Below are 19,802 nucleotides of genomic sequence, written 5' to 3'. Positions count from 1 at the left end.
TCTCATCTCAAGAGCCTCTGGTTCCAATATTTTGAACCCTTGCTTTTCGCTTTCTTTCCTAGACAGGGTGTTTCTCTGAACACAGTTGCCCACTCCCCAGAGTTATTTTTTACTGAAATTACTTTTCTTTCCTTAAAATTTCTAACGTTAATTTGCTAGACTTCTTTCTTTTGGAGTTTTTTCCAACCACTTTACTTGCAGTTGAGCAAAATTAATTAAAGCATTTTTGTTAGCCTAAAAACCAAATTAATGTTCATTTGCCAGATTTCTCCTATTTAATCATACTTAAGGAAGATGATCATATTTTTAAATACTCGATAGATTGCCTATTTTCATCCTAGTTATATATAAGAGGAGAAAGTGGAAATGTTTAAGGTAGTTAATACTTATAGACTCACTAGCAAAATTTTCATCTCTGATTGTTACTCTTATCATCCTGATTTACATCTGTACTAGTTGTATTACAGATAAGGAAGAGGTATGTTTGGCCTCCTGTCTAGAGTACATTGCCACTTGTTTCATGCATTTATACCTTTAAGGCAGTTTTATGAACAATGCAGAAATGATATTAACTTTCTGATTTCATCAGGATGATTGGGAGGGATTTGGGCATAATGTTTTGTTTGTTCTGTATTTAATGATTGCGCACTGGAGAAGATGAGTAGATTTTGTTAGTTTATTAGTTCCATTCCAGGACTAATTTTATCATTCAGGTGATATATGTGGTAGCTGATAAGTTTACTTTATTCTAAACGTAATTAACCTTTTTTTTATGCTTGAGTTTTCATTTGAATGATTTGTTTCCAAGGATACAGAGCAGTTATGCTCCAGACTTTGCCACAGCTCAGAATCCTAGATTGTAAGAACATATTTGGTGAGCCAATAAATATGGCAGAAATAAACTCATCGCACCTACAGTGCTTCGAAGGTCTTTTGGATAATTTAGTTTCTTCTGAGTCTCCCCTAAATATAAGTGAAGATGAGGTATAGTACTGTTCCGTTTATTCTAATGTAAAGGGTGTTTTCAGATTTTAATAAATATAAAGGTAAAGGGCTCTGGTTTGCCTCCATGTCCCAGGTCACGGACGGGATGCCAGCGGCGCCCCGCGGCGGCGACGCGGCGCCCTTGGGCCGGCCTCCAGGCGCGCCGACTGACGCCGGCTTGACATCGCTCACATCTGTGTGTCCCTCTTCTGAGCCCGAGAAAGTGCATCACGAAAGTGATCTTCAGAATGAGGTGCAACTGCAGAAATTAGATGATCAAATTTTACAGCTTCTCAGTGAGGTAAGTATTTTTCCTGTTTTTCTAAGCAGTGTGTTTGTTGAAGAAAGAGATTAAGAAAATGGGCAATAAAATTGCATACAAGCTAACCAACCAGAAACAATCTATATTTCTGGCATTGGTGTGCATGTTTATCTTTTTCCTTTAAAATTGTATTGTCTTGTAGTACTAGTAGTAACACACTTTTTTCACTCATTTTCCTCAAGGATCTTCTTCAAATCTTATGTAATTCATTGGGTGTTCTGCTGTACTTCACATTGGTTCCATCCATCTACCTTTTACTTCAAATAAACAGAACTCTTTGGATTCAGTGCTTACTAACACAGAGGATGTCTGAGCAACTTCTGGCCTCTACTTTCTCTTCAGTTGTTTTTATAATCAAAACCACTTCTAGAATTTACAGCTAAGTGGCCAGTTAAAATTCCTGCTTCGATTCCTGAGAGCGGGTAATAGAAAATGCTTATATGATTATGGTTCACTGGTTTGTAATAATTCTGAACTCTTATCTTTAACACTAGCAATGCTTAATAAACATGAAGTCTACCTTAAGTGAGTACGTGTATAAGACTGTAAGGATCCCATGTGCCAGAAATCCCTGGAGGCTTCAGCTTGGGCCAAGAGGTAATTCAGAGGAAAGCTGGGAAGGGAGTGCTGGCAGATGCATTCCTTGGCATCACTGGTAACACCCTACCGAGCTGGTAGGACCTTCGTCTCCTCAGAGCTCATCTTCCATCTTTTCCAATGGCCAACTCTTCTGCCCGTGTCAGAGCTTAGATTTAAGCTTAACATCCTCATGCGAAGTGAACTTTTCAGCTTCTCTTAGGCCATCCTCATTTCATCCTCACGACATTTCAATCAACTAGATAAGGATTAATATATTGTTGTTAAATAGAATAGAAACTCAGTTTATTTGAGTCCTTTATTTTAGTGCGGCAGAGTTGAACTTCAAACACAAATGTCCTAAAATCCACTCTGGTATCCTTTCCGCAGTCATATGTCTCACTCAGTGATAATTCTTCCTACTTTATGACTGAGAATAGGAGTCTAGTTCGTGGGGGCGGGAGAGGATAATTTATTGCTATGCATATAAAAAATGTTTAAGAGAAGGACCTCTTTTGTGTAGTGCTGTGCTTAGTTGCTTAATAATGTCCGACTGTGTGACCCCATGGACTGTAGCCTGCAACGTTCCTCTATCCATGGGGATTCTCCAAGCAGTAATATCGGAGTGGGTTGCCATGCCCTCCAAGGGATCTTCCCAACCCAGGGATCGAGCCCAGGTCTCCCACATTACAGGTGGATTCTTGACTATCTGAGCCCCCAGGGAAGCCCAAAAATACTAGAGTGGGTAGCCTATCCCTTCTCCAGGGGAACTTCTGATCCAGGAATCAAACCCAGATCTCCTACCAGCTAAGCTGCCAGGGAAGCCCTTCTTTTTTACTACCTTACTGTAAAGGGTAAACATATAATTTGAATTTCAACTGATATATACACTTAAATTATAAGTAAAGTCATAAAGTTACTGAAAATGTGCTATAATATAGTGATAATTATTCTTCCTAATTATTGTACTTTAATTATTATACTAATTGTGAGAATTCTTTCTGTGAAAGACTGCTTTGTCTTTAGGTTTTCATTTTTCAACACCATTTTATTATGAATGTTTTAAAACTTAGAGCAATATAAGAGACTTTCTTAGTGAATACCAGTATATCCACCAATTAGATTCTACTATCAACGTTTTACTGTATTTATTTCATCATATGTCTATCCATTTATCAAACTATTATTTTATGACACATTTCAAAGTGAACTATACATGTCAGTATTCTTCCCACTGTAAATATTTAAGCCTGTGTTATCTATAGAGTTCAGTGTTTTTTTTAATTTACATTTACTTTTTTTTTTTTTTTTTACTTTTGATGTAAAATAGAGATGTTTGTATTCTCTGAATTGGCTCTACAATTCTCTAAATTGCCTGTTAACGCAATTAACAGGCAATCATTCTGATTTTGGTATTGACCATTTGGTGATTTCATATGTAGAGGTGTCTCTTGTGTTATTGGAAAAGGGTGTTTGCTCTGACCAGTGCGTTCTCTTGACAGAACTCCTGTTAGCCTTTGCCCTGCTTCATTTTGTACTCCAGGGACAAGCTTGTGTGTTACTCCAGGTATCTCTTGACTTCGTACTTTTCATTCCAATCCCCTGTGATGAAAAGGACATCTTTTATTAGTGTTAGTTCTAGAAGATCTTGTAGGTCTTCATAGAACAGATCAACTTCAGCTTCTTCAGCATTAGTGGTTGGGGCATAGACCTGGATTATTGTAATGTTGAATGTTTTGCCCTGGAAGTGAACCAAGATCATTCTGTTGTTTTTGAGATCACACCCAAGTACAGCATTTTGGACTCTTGTTGACTATGAGGACTACTCCATTTCTTCTAAGGAATTCTTGCCCATTCCCTTCCATTTTAGTTCCTAATTCCTAAGATGTTGAGATTCACTCTTGCCATCACTTGCTTGACTACGTCCAACTTAGTTTGGACCTAACGTGGACCTCAACATGGACCTAACATTCCAGGTTCCTACGAAATACCATTTTTTATAGCATCAGACTTCACTTTGACCCCCAGACACATGACTGAGCATCATTTCCCCTTGGCCCAGCCGCCTCATTCTTTCTGGAGCTGTTAGTAATTGCCCTCCACTCTTCCCAGTAGCGTATTGGACACCTTCCGCCTTGGAGGGGCTCATCATCCAGTGTCATATCTTTTTGGCTTTTCACAGTGCTTCATGGGATTCTCGTGTCAAGAAAACTGGAGTGGTTTGCCCTTCCCTCCTCCAGTGGACCACGCTTGTCAGAACTCTTCACTGTGACCCATCCAACTTGGGTGGCCCTGCGTGGCCCAGGGCTTCCTTGAGTTACACCAGGCCCTTTGCCACAGCAGGGCTGTGATCCAGGAAGGGAACTGAGCAGCAGCATTAACAATGCGTGTTGCCCAGACTTCCAGGGAGGTAAACACCACTGTCGTCTTAGAATGTTCCCTCGAGCTGCCGCTCACAGGCAGTCCTCTCCTGCCTTCCACCCCCATCCCCACCGCACAATCACTTTTCTCGTGTTTTTTACCATATGCTATTTAATACTTCTTCCAGAACCTAATGTACATGTAATTTTACAGTGTGCTAACACTTTTGTGTAAGGCCCCTTTCACTCAGCATAACCTTGGAATCAGTCTGTTATTATGTGTATCGGTAGTTTGTTTTTATTGCTATGTAGTATTCTGTTGTATGAGTATTCTAAAGTTTATTTTTCCGTTATCTCTATTGATATGCCACTGAATTCCTTCCAGGTTTGTGAATAAAACTGAACAATACAGTGCAAGTCTTTTTGTGAACTTATGTCTCCATTTCTCTTCAGTGAATAGCCTAGAACCAGACTTTCTAGATGACAGGGTAGGTGTTTGTTTAGTTAAATAAGATGCTGCCCATGCCTTCCCAAGGTGAGTGTTCATTTCACGCCCACCAGCAGTGTGTGACTGTCCAGTTGTTCCACGTACTCAGCAGGGTTTACTGTCAGCATTGATCTTATTTTATCCATTCTAGTGAGCTATACAGGTATTAATTGTAATTTTAATTTGGATTTCACTGATGAATGGTGATAAGCACTTTTTCGTGTGCTTATTGAATTTTTTGTGAAGTGTTCAAAAATCTTGCCCATATTTTTATTGAGTTGTTAGTCTATTACTGGGTTATAAGAATATTTTGTATCTTGAATGCTAATTTTTTGTCAGATACCTGTGAATTGCATGTTCATTTCCTTAATGGTCTATTGATAAGTAGCAATTTTAATTTTACTGATTTTTTTGGGTCTGTTTGTGGATTTGTCTATTTCCTGGCAATCTCTCAACATTTGCTTTTTATATTTTAAAGCTCTGTATTTCTAAGCACATATACATTTATGGCTACTTTTTTTTCCTAATAAACTGACCCCTTTTATCATTCTTAAATGTACATTTATGTCTTTCCTCAATTTTGGAATTTTTGGACATCATTGCTTCAAATATTTTCCTGTCCCATTCTCTTTCCTCTTTTTTCAAATTTCACTTAGGCCTTTTGATGTATCCCACGGTCCCCTGCGGCTCTGTACATTTTATTAAATTTTTCCTCTGTGTTCTTCATATTGAATAATTTCACTGAGCTATCTTCAAGTTTACATATTCTTTCTTTTATCATCTCATTCTCTGTAGTGTGGCAGTCAGTTTTTACTTCAGACATTGTATTTTTTCAGTTGTAAAATTTCCATTTTTTAAATAATTTTTACTTTTGTGCTGAATTTTCTTTTCATTCATGATAAACATTTTTTATATCATTGAGCATAGTTATGATCAGTATTGTAAAGTTCTTCTCTGTTTATTTTAACATTTAGGTCTCTGAGGTTAGGTCTCTGTTGATTGCCATTTCTCTTAAGAATAGGTCATATTTTCCTGGTTCTTCCTATTGTGAGTAATTTTGGATTTTGTCCTGGACAGAGTGAGTGTCATTTTGTGAAGACTTTAGATGCTGCTATAGGCCTCCAAAGAGTGTTAATAGTTTTGTTATAGCAAGCATTTAGTTTGCTTTGATTTAACTGCTGCTCTTTTGAATCCTTTACTGAACTTCCTATTCCATACTTTCTAATTCTTCAGACTCAAAAGTTTGTGGTTTTTCCACTTGAGTTTTAAGACTCCCTACATAATGCCAATTGTGGTATGTTCATAGGCTAAAAACCATAAGGCAGAAACAATTAATTCTGGTCATTTTTTCAAGGGTCAGCTCTTCTTTAGAATAAGCCTGCTGTTTTTCACTTTCCAAGATCTCTAAGTAGTTTTTGTTTTATTTGTATTTCTGCCCTGGTTTGTAACTGTGATCTTGAGAGAATCAAATCTCATGGGATCATACTTATCCATACTAGAAGCTGAATCCCTTGTCTTTAGTTGCAAACATACCTATTTTATAAATCCTTAAACTTGTAAAAAGTTTTAACATTTTAGAAAATGTCAAATTATATTCTTTTACCAAAGTGAACTTTTAAAATACTTTGTTGTTGTTGTTGTTTTATTCTAGACTTCTAATTCTATAATAGATAATGTTCCTGAGAAAGATCCCAGACCAAAAAGAGACACAGATGTGACTTCTGAAAGTGACTATGGAAACAGAAAAGAATGTAGTAAGAAAACTTCTCGAAGATCAAAAATCCCCTATTATTCCAAAACTATTCAGACTATTAAACACCACAGTAAAAACAGCAGTACTTTTATAAGGTACTTCTTTTTTTGTTCTAGAAATTCAGATAAGACACACAGACGTTTATACTCCCGACTCCTTCCTTAAAGCTGCCTCGTGGTCTTATTTTTTTTTACTTTCCTAATGTCAAAGATTTGACTTTTCAGCCTTGCCAGCTCAGGTTTGGTCAGTATATTCATATACATTTGTATAAAAGGATCTCTTTATGCTAGATTGTCATTACCTAAGTTGTAAAAATTTTAAGTGTCATACATTTCTTTGGGTTATTAACTGTGTTTTTTATTCGCAGTTGTAATCGTAAAATGAAACCACCTTTCCTTAAAGAATTATATATAAGTTCGTCTTTGCCAAACAATAGTACATTAGAAGAATCAGAAAACCAGAAGACTGAAATAATAAAAGTAAACAATGATGGTTCAGAAGATGCCACTTACCGGGTATGATTTAAGAGATTAAGAAAAATTGAATATGAATAATCTTAGTTTTAAATACAAGTTAGTCCCAGAAAAATAATGCGTGTTTTTTTTAGCACAAAATATTTTATTGAGGGGATGAAGTTGGGTTATTTTCCCCGTCCTGATTTCCAGATTTTGTGTAATGTCACTATTTTTATAATTTTTAAAGGAATGGAAATTACACATTTTAGATCAGATTTTAATGAAATCATTTTGTCATATGCTTCAGAAGGAGAAAATAGGTCTAAATTTTCAAATTCTTCCTAAAACAGTGATTCCTAACTTAGGAGTCTTAGAGTCTTTTAAGTATCTAAGGAAATCTATAGTCTTCTCAGAGAAACTTTCTTAGAGAAACTCATAAAGTATTTGAGTAATATTTTGAAAATAATTTCAGGGTTTTCATGGACTCTTTTGAAACCCAATTTTGGATGCATGGTTTCCAGATTTAGAGTCATTTAGGAATTTTTAGTACAGATTGACTTATTTTATAATTTTTACTTACTTTCCCTTATTTTACTTGTGAACAACTGGTTATACTTTTGATTGTAAAGTACACTTTACTTCCAATATTATGCTATTGGTTTTGCCCTTTTGTTCTCAGTTATAAAGGCCTTAGTATTTAGAAAATAGTAGTAGTCATTATGACAGTAATAACAGCAGTTAGTGTTTATTGAAGGCTTCCAGGTGGTGCTAGTGGTAAAGAACCTGCCTGCAAGTACAGGAGATGTAACAGATGCTGGTTCGATCCCTGGGTCAGGAAGATCCCCTGGAGGAGGGCATGGCAACCCACTCCAGTATTTCTTGCCTGGAGAATCCCAAGGAGAGGAGCCTAGCAGGTTATAGTCCATAGGGTCACAAAGAGTCAGACACGACTGAAGTGACTTAGCACACACTCACACATTTATTGAGTGGTTATTTTATGCCAGGCACTATTCTGCATGCTTTACTTTCATCTTTTGTTTAATTCTCACCGTAGCCCTTTGAGTTAGATACTTTTATCCCCATATTATAAATGAGAAAATTGAGGCAGTGAGAGGCCACGTAACTTTTCTGAGATCACATAACAAATATATTGGTGTATTTTTTAGGCACTTGTTGAGGAACTAGATGAAGAGAGAGAGAAGAGATGGAAAGCTGAACAAACTGAAAAGAAGCTTATGGATTATATTGATGAACTGCATAAACATGCGGATGAAAAAAAAGATATTCATAGCCAGGCTCTTCTTACTACAGACAGGTAAGGGAAAAGTCTGTACACCTAAGGTTATCTTAGTAGGAGAAAAAAGTGCTGAACTTGGAACTGGAATGCCTTCAATTAGCTGCAGTATGATCAAAAACTATGCATGTGGTTTTAGTTTGAATTGAACTAGTTTTATTTAAAGACTTTGGGCTTTATCAGCTTTTTATATAAACAAAGGATTCAGGATATTAATTTGAGCCCTCAAGGTGGGAGATGTCAGATAGATAAAGTATTACAAGTGAAAAACAGGAAAAGCGTAGAGCAGGGATTGGCAGACTTGTTCTGTAAGTGGCAGGGCTGGGCAGACTTTCTCTATAGGTTTTCTGGGTCATAATCAGTCTCTGTGTGCTATTCTCCACAATGGACTTTGGTATCAGATAACCCAAGTTTCTTAATTCTAATGTTTTTATGCAGTCTTACTTCATTTCCCATTTTATCTTTTTTTTTCTATATTGTATTATGTAATACAGGAATGTCTTATTCCAATATGTGAGAATACCACACAGTTTTTCTGAAATGACAATAACTTTTTTCTTTGGTTTCCTGTAGGCAATTATTTCTAAAGTTATGCTTTTTCTCAAAAGGTTAAAGGTTTTGTCCATGGAGTTCTTTTTGATTTTTATCTCTTCTTACCCTTGAACAAGCACTAGATTTCTAGACTTGGTATTTGCCAACAAATAGGCATTAGGAAGTTGCTCTTGGTTCCATTTCCTACCTATGTATACAGTAGATAATCCCCTATCTACAGTCTTCATTGATTAGTAAGTTTGTGTATATGGGCCACAGCCCAATTCCCAGATTCTGTTTATACATATACCTAGTAAAGTTTTGTGGTCCTGATGTGGTAGTTTCTAGCAGATTCTCTCATTCTTTGTACCTATGGAATATAAGGAAAATTGCAATACACACCATGTGTTCTATGAAAACCTCTGTAATTAGGCAAACTATGATGCTTTATGCTACTACTAGACAATCCACCACTTAGCCGTCAATTTCTTACCTTATATGTTGTGGAAGTTGCTATTCCTGATAGAATAGTAACAACAGAATGGGTAAGTAACAGTCCTATAACCACTTAGAAGAAACAGAACTTCTATTTGCAGGAGGTGCACAGGTAGCCAGCATAGTTTAATGATAGATACATACAGACTGTGTGACTTGATGAGCCACAATCAGACAATGAAAGAGAGGGATTTATCTTCCTTTTTTATTTAGTTCTCTTTGCTTATTATTGAAATTCCTCCCAGATTTTGGCATTGTGTTTTCTCTTGTTTAGAGTCGTTTGTAGATGCATCTTTGTTTTACTCTGCATTTTAAGTATTATCTGCTGCTGCTGCTATGTCATGTCAGTCATGTCTGACTCTGTGCTACCCCATAGACGGCAGCCCACCAGGCTCCTCTGCCCATGGGATTTCCCAGGCAAGAGTACTGGAGTGGGGTGCCATTGCCTTCGTGGAATATTAAAGGAAGCTGTGCCTGGGATTGCGAGCCAGATTCTGTTTTGATTGGAAAGCTTTGGACATGCCTCGTCTTTATCCTTCTTTAACCTCTCTGTTGTTGTGTCATGTTTCCCATGTTACATATTCATTGTTCTCTTGAAAACTTAGCTTCAGTCTGTTCTGATTCATCTATCCCCCAAAATGGGTTTTGGAGATCAGATCCTCACCAGTCTTCATATTCCTTTATGTGACTTGGTAGGGACTCTGTATTCTTCATACCTACCTATACAGGGTCTGACATCTAGGTACCAAGCTATTAGTACATATTATCTCAAAAACTGAGTCTTCTCTATTGTTTCAAGTCCCTAAGTTGTATCTGACTCTTTGTGACCCCGTGGACTATAGCCCATCAGGCTCCTCTGTCCATGTGATTTCCTAGGCAAGAATACTGGAGTGGGTTGCCATTTCCTTCTCCAGGGCATCTTCCCAACCCAAGGTCAATTCATGTCTCCTTCATTGGCAGGCGGATTCTTCACCACTGAGCCACCTGAGAGGCCAAATCTTTGATCTCTACTGTGCTTTTAATGGCAAGCCACTTCAGTATTCTTGCCTTGAGAATCCCATGAACAGTATGAAAAGGCAAAAAGATACGACACTGAAAGATTAACTCCCCAGGTCAGTAGGTGCCAATGTGCTACTGGAGATCAGTGGAGAAATAACTCCAGAAAGAATGAAGAGATGGACACAAAGTGAAAACAACACCCAGTTGTGGATGTGACTGGTGATGGAAGTAAAGTCCAGTGCTGTAAAGAGCAATATTGCATAGGAACCTGGAATGTTGGGTTCATGAATCTAGGCAAATTGGAAGTGGTCAAACAGGAGATGGCAAGAGTGAACATTGACATTTTAAGAATCAGTGAACTAAAATGGACTGAAAGGGAAAATTTAATTCAGATGACCCTTATATATCTACTACTGTGGGCAAGAATCCCTTAGAAGAAATGGAGTAGCCCTCATAGTCATCAAAAGACTCTGAAATGCAGTATTGGGTGTAATCTCAAGAATGACAGAATGATCTCTGTTCATTTCCAAGGCAGACCATTCAATATCACAGTAATCCAAGTCTGCCCCAGCCAGTAATGCTAAAGAAGCTAAAGTTGAACGGTTTTATGAAGACCTATAAAACCTAGAACTAACATGCAAAAAAGATGTCCTTTTCATCATAGGGGAATGGAATGCAAAAGTTGGAAGGCAAGAAACACCTGGAGTAAGAGGCAAATTTGACCTTGGAGTACAAAATGAAGCAGGGCAAAGGCTAACACAGTTTTCCCAAGAGAACGCACTGGTCATAGCAAACACCCACTTCCAACAACACAAGAGAAGACTCTACACGTGGACATTACCAGATGGTCGACACCAAAGTCAGATTGATTATATTCTTTGAAGCCAAAGATGGAGAAACTCTATACAGTCAGCAAAAACAAGACAGGGAGCTGATTGTGGCTCACATCATGAACTTCTTATTGTCAAATTCAGGCTTAAATTGAAGGAAGTAGTGAAAACCACTAGACCATTTCAGGTATGACCTAAATCAAATATCTTATGATTTTACAGTGGAAGGGACAAATAGATTCAAGGGATTAGATCTGATAGACAGAGTGCTTGAAGAACTATAGATGGAGGTTCATGACATTGTACAGGAGGCAGTGATCAAGTCCATCCCCAAGAAAAAGTAATTCAAAAAAGCAAAATGGTTGTCTGAGGGAGGCCTTACAAATAGCTGGAAAAAAAGAGAAGAAAAAGGAAAATGAGAAAAGGAAAGATATACCCATTTGAATGTAGAGTTCCAAAGAATAGCAAGGAGAGACAAGAAAGCCTTCCTCTGATCAATGCAAAGAAATAGAGGAAAGCAATAGAATGGGAAAGATTAGAGATCTCTTCAAGAAAATTAGAGATACCAAGGGAACATTTCATGCAAAGATGGGCTCAATAAAGGACAGAAATGGTATGGACCTAACTGAAGCAGAAGATATTAAGAAGAGGTGGCAAGAATACACAGAATAATTATACAAAAAAGATCTTCATGCCCCAGATAACATGATGGTGTGATCACTCACCCAGCACCAGACATCCTGGAATGCAAAGTCACATGGGCCTTAGGAAGCATCACTACGAACAAAGCTGGTGGAGGTGTTGGAATTCCAGCTGAGCTATTTCAAATCCTGAAAGATGATGCTGTGAAAGTGCTGCACTTAATATGCCAGTGAATTTGGAAAACTCAGCAGTGGCCACAGGACTGGAAAAGGTCAGTTTTCATTCCAATCCTTAAGAAAGGCAATTCCAAAGAATGTTCAAACTACTGCCCAATTGCACTCATCTCACACACTAGGAAAGTAATGCTCAAAATTCTCTAAGCCATGCTTCAACAGTATGTGAACCATGAACTTCCAGATGTTCAAGATGGATTTAGAAAAGGCAGAGGAACCAGAGATCAAGTTGCCAACCTCCATTGGATCATAGAAAACACAAGAGAATTCCAGATACCATCTGCTTCTGCTTTATTGTATAACCAAAGCCTTTGACTGTGTAGATCACAACAAACTGGAAAATTCTTAAAGGGATTGGAATACCAGGCCACCTGACCTGCCTCCTCAGAAACCTGTATGCAGGTCAAGAAGCAACAGTTAGAACCAGACATGGAACAACAGACTGGTTCCAAATCAGGAAAGGAGTATGTCAAGGCCATATATTGTCACCCTGCTTATTTAATTTATATGCAGAATATATCATGCGTAATGCTGGGCTGGATAAAGCACAAGCCAGAATTAAGATTGCCAAGAGACGTATCAGTAACGTCAGATATGCGATGACACCACCCTTATGGCAGAAATCAAAGAGGAACTAGAGAGCCTCTTGATGAAAGTGGAAGAGGAGAGTGAAAAAGTTGGCTTAAAACTCAACATATGGAAAACAAAGATCATAGCACCTTGCTCCATCACTTCATGGCAGATAGTTGGAAAAACAATGGAAACAGTGAGAGACTTTATTTTCTTGGGCTCCAAAATCACCGGAGATGGTGACTACAGCCATGAAATTAAAAGACACTTGCTTCGTGGAAGAAAAGCTATGACCAACCTAGACAACGTATTAAAAAGCAGAGGTATTACTTTACCAACAAAGGTCCATCTAGTCAAATCTTTGGTTTTTCCAGTAGTCATGTGTGGATGTGAGAGTTAGACCATAAAGAAAGCTACTGCTGCTAAGTTGCTTCAATCGTGTCCGACTCTGTGCAACCCCATAGACGGCAGCCCACCAGGCTCCGCCATCCCTGGGACTTTCCAGGCAAGAACACTGGAATGGGTTGCCATTTCTTTCTCCGGTGAATGAAAGTGAAAAGTGAAAGTGAAGTCACTCAGTTGTGTCTGACTCTTTGCGACCCCATGGATTGCAGCCTACCAGGCTCCTCCGTCCATGGGATTTTCCAGGCAAGAGTACTGGAGTGGGTTGCCACTGCCTTCTCTGAAAGAAAGCTGAGCGTGGAAGAATTGATACTTTTGAACTGTGGTGTTGGAGAAGACTCTTGTGAGTCCCTTGGATTGCAAGATCCAGCCAATCAATCCTCAAGGAAATTTAGGATTTCCAATGAATATTCATTGGAAGGACTGATGCTGAAGATGAAACTCCAATACTTTGGCCACCTGATGTGAAGAACTGACTCATCTGTAAAGACCCTGATGCTGGGAAAGATTGAAGGCAGAAGGAGAAGGGGACAACAGAGGATGATGTGGTTGGATGGCATCACTGACTCCTTGCACATGGGTTTGGGTGGACTCTGGGCATTGGTGATGGACAGGGAAGCCTGCCGTGCTACAGTCCATGGGTCACAAAGAGTTGGCCGCGACTGAGCAACTGAACTGACCTGATACCTTTAATACCTAATCTATAAACTTCCAAATCTCTTATCTATTATCCAGGCCTCCTTGATTAACAGATTGTACATCTAATCATCTACTAAAAATTCCTTGTCTACATTTCTTTAAGTTCCTAAGATTAACATATCGTTAGGTCAACTTTTCCTGCTCCCTTATTTTATATTCCTTGTTCTAATAATGATGTTTCATATCGTCAGCCACCAAAGCTAGAAATTTCAGAATCATTTTTTTGCTTCCTTCCTCTTTCTCAGACTTCATAACCAGTAGGTCTTGATACCCTGTTCATTCTACTTAAAAGGTGTTGAACCATCTTCTTTCTGTCCCCAAATTTTTGCATTAGTTTAGGCCCTTATCTTCTGCTTACAGGATTACTCTAATTCTTTTTATTTGTAGCTTTTCTGCCCCTTCCACCATATATTTCACAGACTAAAGTCTAATATTCTCTCATGTAACATACCAAACTGGAGTGGAAAGACCAGTTTGGAGACCACTCTCAAAGGCAAGAAGAGAGATATTAAGAACAAAAATTGGAGCAGTGACTCTCATGTAGGAGTTGATAGGTACAGGGATTTTTCTCAATTATAACTTAGAAATTACACATTGGAGTGGCTGCCTGGCTCAGAAATTCCTTCATGAGGCTCTGTCTTTGCTATTCATTGTCCCCTTTTTAAACACTCCGCTTCTGTCATGAACTGCCTCTCTGCCTATAATATTGGTCAAGAGAGGAACCCCTGACCACGGTGGGTAAAGGTAAACCTTAGCTATGGCCACAGTGACTGGTGCATGAAGCGGGCATATGAACCAAATTGGACTAACGGGCTTTTCCCAGAACTCAGTTCAAAGTTGAGGTAGAGAAAGGTAATCTCTTCTGCTTGGTTCTCACTGCTGTCAGAACATGAGTCTAGAGATGTTTGTAGCCTTCCCTATCTCCCCTGAGTGCATTCTAAAAAACCTGCCATGGGAAGAATTCAGACCAGCGTGTAGGGAATCAGAGAGACCTTATAGTGTTCATATCCTTGGTTTCAGTGGTCCCTCAGAACAGTGCCATCCCTGCCTCTGAATTGGTTAGTTACATGTTTGACTAAATTCTCCTTTCTTCCTAAAACTGAGAATTTTCAGTCAAAAGACTCTGAGTAACACCGAGCTGGTATAGTACTAGGCTGTGGTACTTAATGTCTGGGAAAGATGCAGGAAGGTCAGAGTTGATTTGCAGGCATCTGTTCAGAGTTACTTCTCTTCTGTAGCTTTATAAATGGATGCGTGTCCTCTGCCAGATGTTAAGCTCCTTGAAGGCTAGGCTGTATCTTAATTATCTTACTTGCTTTTAAGCCCACATCTGCACAATGCCTGAAACAAATAAGGTGTTTTTAAGTTTTGCTGTCAAATAGTAAAGTTCACAAAAGATAAAGATTCATTAATTTATGTAAAATGTTTTCCCTTTGACACAATGCTAGTTTCAGGGATCAGGGGGATGGCATACTGTTTTTCAGCTGTTTTTTAATCTAATGAGAATTTGGAAGATACTTCAAATCTTCCTCTCTTCTGTGTTCCTGCCTACGAATCTTCCTCTCGACTTCCTCTCTAAGCTTAGTATTTAGTACAGTTTTCATCTTTTTTATATGTATAGTATACTTACAATGTGATTTATGCTTTAGGCTAAAAGAAATTATTTTTAAAGAGAGAAATTCCAAGCTTCAGCTGGAAATTATGGTTCACAGACTTCAAAATGAAATTAAAAAACTAACTATTGAATTAATTAAAGCAAGAGACCAACAAGATGATCACATTAGACACCTGAGAACCCTGGAAAAAGCGCTGGAGAAAATGGAGAGGCAGAAGGGGCAGCAGCAAGCCGCACAGGTACGCTCTGCCATCTGTGCTTCCGCGGGTTACACGCTCATAGCGTCTCTCCTGAAACACGCTACATCATCATACGCAGACAGAGATGTTAGATTGGATGCAAAAATTACACGTGCCAGTCATTCATTACACGTGCGGAATTATTTCTTGAATTAAGGCCTCCAGCATTCACAAAGCAGTTATAAGAAGAGTTGGTGGATATACTGCTAGTTGCTAGGCTTGTGTTTTATTAGAGCCAGTTTTTAAATGACTCCTTGGGGGTGCTTGAAGGCTTTTAATTTTTGTGTTTTCTGAATAGAAATTTTTTTTAAGATTCATGGTGCAAATAAGATTTAGTCTAATATGTTTGATGCTTCTGCATGCATGCTGAGTCGCTTCAGTTGTGTCCAACTCTTTGTGATCCTGTGGAGTGTAGTCCACCAGGCTCCACTGTCCATAGGATTCTCCAGGCAAGAATACTGGAGTGGGCTGCCTTGCCCTTCTCTAGGGGGATCTTCCTGAGCCGGGGATCGAACCCGCGTCTCTTATGCCTCCTGCATTAGCAGGTGGGTTCCTTACCACTAGCACCACCTGGGAAGCCCTTGATGCTTCTAAGACTTAACTTTATGTAACCACACTGTTATTTAGTTAATTTTGGAAATCAGCTTAGTCACTAGGTCCTGTTACTTAGAGGACACTTTTCTTTGGGTAACTGAAATTAAAATAGAAGCAGAGGAGATTATCTAAATACTGTAATTGTGTGCATTTTACTCAGATGCGACTTATCCAAGAGGTGGAACTCAAAGCTGCTGCTGCTGATAGAGAAATAAACTTACTTAGGACTTCTCTTCATCAGGAAAAGGAACAGGTGCAACAACTTCATGAACTGCTTGCATTAAAAGAAAAAGAACACAGGTAAGTGAAATATGTAAATATCAGGAAAATACAGACGTTGAAAAACAGAAAAAGTCACTTGGTTCTCTCTGCCCCTCCCCCCAGAACTAGACAGTGATGCAGCAATGGTGAATTCTGACAGAATTAGCTCATGAAAAATAACATGTTTATGTATACTTTAGAATCAGTCTTATTGTAAGAACTTGTAACTTAGAAACAAATCAGTTACTTTGTTAAGGTTGAAGTATGGATTTAGAGCAGTGAAGCTCATTTTGCGTTTCTCTAAGCCCAACCAAAAGTTGATCATTATAAAATAGAGAAAACTGTTTAATTGACTTCCAAGTAACTACTTATTAAATTATCAGTATACTTTATTCCTTGGAAGCAGATTCAGCAGACTTTTTCCTGTGGAGGTCCAGATAGAAAATATTTCAGGCTTTTCAGGTCATGCCTAACTGTCTCTTTGTAGCCCAAAAGTAACCATAGACAGTGTGTAAGCAAATGGATGTGCTGTGTTCCAATAAAAATTTATTTCCCCACAAGAAGGGCACCAGGCCACATTTGGTCCAAGGGCTGTAGTTTTGCCCTGTAGACTGTGTTTACTGTATATTAAAGACTCAAGCAACATAGAAGATGCAGTGAAGCAGAACCTGACTCCTGTGAATACACCCAAAGGATATTAGAAACCATAAAATGACTGTGAACTATCTCAGTGAAGTTAAGACTTGGCATATCCCTGTCACCACTGAATGAACAGTCAAATAAACTTGTGTTCTTCCTGCATCTACCATCCTGTCCCTAGTTTTGTGTTTGAAAGTAAGGAGCCGATCTTTAACAATAGGAAATACAGAATATTTAGTACCTAAAGGCCTTTAAAGTTTTCTTTCCATGTAAACAGCATCCTTTGATTTTTGTTTTTCATTCCAGGAAAGACATTGAAACAAGGGAATTTTTTAGTGAAGCTGAGTTCCAGGAAGCCTTAGCTAAAGAAATTGCTAAAGAAGAGAGAAAGCATGAGCAAGTTATAAAAGAATATCAAGACAAAATTGATGCATTAAATCAACAGTATATGGATTTAGAAAATGAATTCCGTATTGCTTTAACTGTTGAAGCCAGAAGATTTAAAGACGTAAGAACTGGCATCTAGCTTTTTATTGAAAACAGAATCAGCAAGTTATGATTTGATAAGAGGACTACATTTTAGAATTCTAGCTCTATTTGCATGCTGCCTATAGGATCGTAAGCAAATTAGGTTCTTAGAGCCTTATTTCTTCACATAAATAATAGCTAATCTTCAGTGCTGTTGCCAAAGCTAAGTGACATTATAAATGGTCAAGTAAAGAGAGCACTCGAATAGGAATTAGGAAACCTGCATTGTCTATTATCTGTACTTTAGAGCAGGGATCGGCACACTAAAGTCTCTGGGCTATTTTTGGCCCACTACCTGTTTCTGTAAAGTTTTATGAGAACAGAGCCATGCTCACTTGTTTACACAGTGTCTGGCTGCTTTTGTGTCAAAATAGCAGGGTCCAGACCTTAAAACACATAAACACATATGGCCTGGCTGACCTGAGAAGCCAGTTACCTGTGAATTTCATGCTATTGCTAAAACTCAGATACTAAAAATGAAAAAAGTAAGCTATTTCCAAAATCAGATATTTTCTAAATATTCCGAGAACTGCTATTTATAATGCAATTTTAAAATATAGGTTAAAGATGGTTTTGAAAATGTTGCAACTGAATTAGCAAAAAGCAAGCATGCTCTCGTTTGGGCTCAACGAAAAGAAAATGAGTCATCTTCTTTAATTAAAGACCTAACCTGTATGGTGAAGGAACAAAAAACAAAACTTGCAGAAGTTTCTAAATTGAAACAGGAAACAGCAGCAAATTTACAGGTAAGACACTACCACTATATTTCCTTTTTAACTTCTTATGTCATTTTTTTCAAGTATATTGTGATCATTTTAGGAAGTATACAATTGTGAACTAGATAACACCAAGTATATTTTTATGTGTGTGAAGACTAATATAATTAGGAGATAAACCATGGCTACCCAGGTTGTACTACTTACACTAAAATCGTATTTAAATAAGTAAGTGAATTAATTTTAAGAAGCATACTAAGTAAATAGATACCAGTTTTACAGTGATACAGATGGTTGAAGTTTGGAAAATATCAAAGGAATTATTGATATTAATTTTGTGGTAGTGGACGTCTTTACATACTAATATACCTAACTATAATACTTTTTTAATTACTTTATTTCTGTTGTCTCAGTTTTAAATATTAGTGATATTTTGCTCAAAAGGACTCACTTTATATAAGTGACCATTAGACTGTTGATGGAAATCCTTGGTGAGAAATTTTGACTAATACATGTGTAGTTGCTCTTTTTAAAATATTAAATAAAATTCAGAGTTTTTACATAAATAGCCTCTTAAAATTTGACTTTTTATTTAATGACCTACATTTATTTTTAGTCAATAAAATTAAAACATTTTCTATGTAAAATTTAGGAACATTACTTTGCATTTGCTTAAATAACATTTTTTCTCACTATAAAATACAGAAAGAAAATAAAGAAGTACTTAAATATAATAATTACTTTGCATTCTTTTCAATGTTTTTTGGTGGTATACAGAATCAAATCAACACACTTGAAATTTTAATTGAAGATGACAAGCAGAAGAGTATTCAAATAGAACTTCTCAAGCAGGAAAAAATGCAGCTTATTTCCGAGCTAGCTGCCAAGGAATCGCTAATTTATGGTTTAAGGACAGAAAGAAAAGTATGGGGACATGAGTTGGCACTACAGGGTAAAATTCTCAATTTTTCAAAAAATAGCCCCTTCTGCTCATCCTGCAAACCAGTGTATTAGAAAAGGGAGGGTTAATTCTTCCTAGACATCCCAGGAAAGAAGGTGACGCTTTATACAGAAGGGTAACTGGTCATTGGTCAGTCAGACAGGAATGAAATTATACTAAGGAATTCAGAAGGAGTTTATCACACCCATTTTATAGTTATAGCTCTGATATTTTGCTGTCTCTGATTTTCTTCCCAGTGTAATTTGGTTATGTTTCTGAACAGGTATACCTTTATGATGCTACAGCTGAATAAGTTATTGAAAACAATTCTTTCTTATCTAGTGATTTTAAATTGTACATATGCAGCATTCATTTTTTTGCTAAGAAAATAAATGTTGCTAACATTTATCTTGTTACATGTGGAGAAATGTGAAATCAGTTATGAATAAAAGCCATTTTAGGTTCAGGTAAATTTATCCTTAGTCTCATTCCCTTTCCAGTCACCATAAAGCAAGAGATATACACTGTTTTAAGGCATTCATGGAGACTTTACAAATTATGACTAGTAGATGTTGGCCTAAATGGAACATTGCTTATTTGACCATTCCATGTAGGAATCTGTAATATGATTACAAATT

The 19,802-nt window shown here is 37.6% G+C and overlaps 1 protein-coding gene across 3 annotated transcripts in view; it reads left to right on the top strand.

Annotated features, from left to right (window-relative positions):
• Positions 1 to 19,802, top strand: part of LRRCC1 (leucine rich repeat and coiled-coil centrosomal protein 1) — a 43,266-nt gene that overhangs the window by 12,574 nt on the left and 10,890 nt on the right. For 2 of the 3 annotated variants that reach the window (XM_055546750.1, XM_055546751.1), the window contains 9 exons: positions 1,079 to 1,285; positions 6,381 to 6,577; positions 6,850 to 6,997; positions 8,104 to 8,252; positions 15,282 to 15,486; positions 16,241 to 16,380; positions 17,287 to 17,488; positions 18,069 to 18,254; positions 19,002 to 19,176. In XM_055546750.1, coding sequence (XP_055402725.1) covers positions 1,079 to 1,285; positions 6,381 to 6,577; positions 6,850 to 6,997; positions 8,104 to 8,252; positions 15,282 to 15,486; positions 16,241 to 16,380; positions 17,287 to 17,488; positions 18,069 to 18,254; positions 19,002 to 19,176 — 1,609 coding nt within the window. Of the gene's footprint in view, positions 1 to 808; positions 985 to 1,078; positions 1,286 to 6,380; positions 6,578 to 6,849; positions 6,998 to 8,103; positions 8,253 to 15,281; positions 15,487 to 16,240; positions 16,381 to 17,286; positions 17,489 to 18,068; positions 18,255 to 19,001; positions 19,177 to 19,802 lie in introns of all 3 variants that reach the window. The other variant, XM_055546749.1, reaches the window with a different exon arrangement.

The sequence above is a fragment of the Bubalus kerabau genome, chromosome 14, assembly GCF_029407905.1.
Source record: "Bubalus kerabau isolate K-KA32 ecotype Philippines breed swamp buffalo chromosome 14, PCC_UOA_SB_1v2, whole genome shotgun sequence".
NCBI lineage: Eukaryota > Metazoa > Chordata > Mammalia > Artiodactyla > Bovidae > Bubalus > Bubalus kerabau.
The sequence above is the reverse complement of the archived record's forward strand: the minus strand, read 5'-3'. Positions and strand labels throughout refer to the sequence as shown.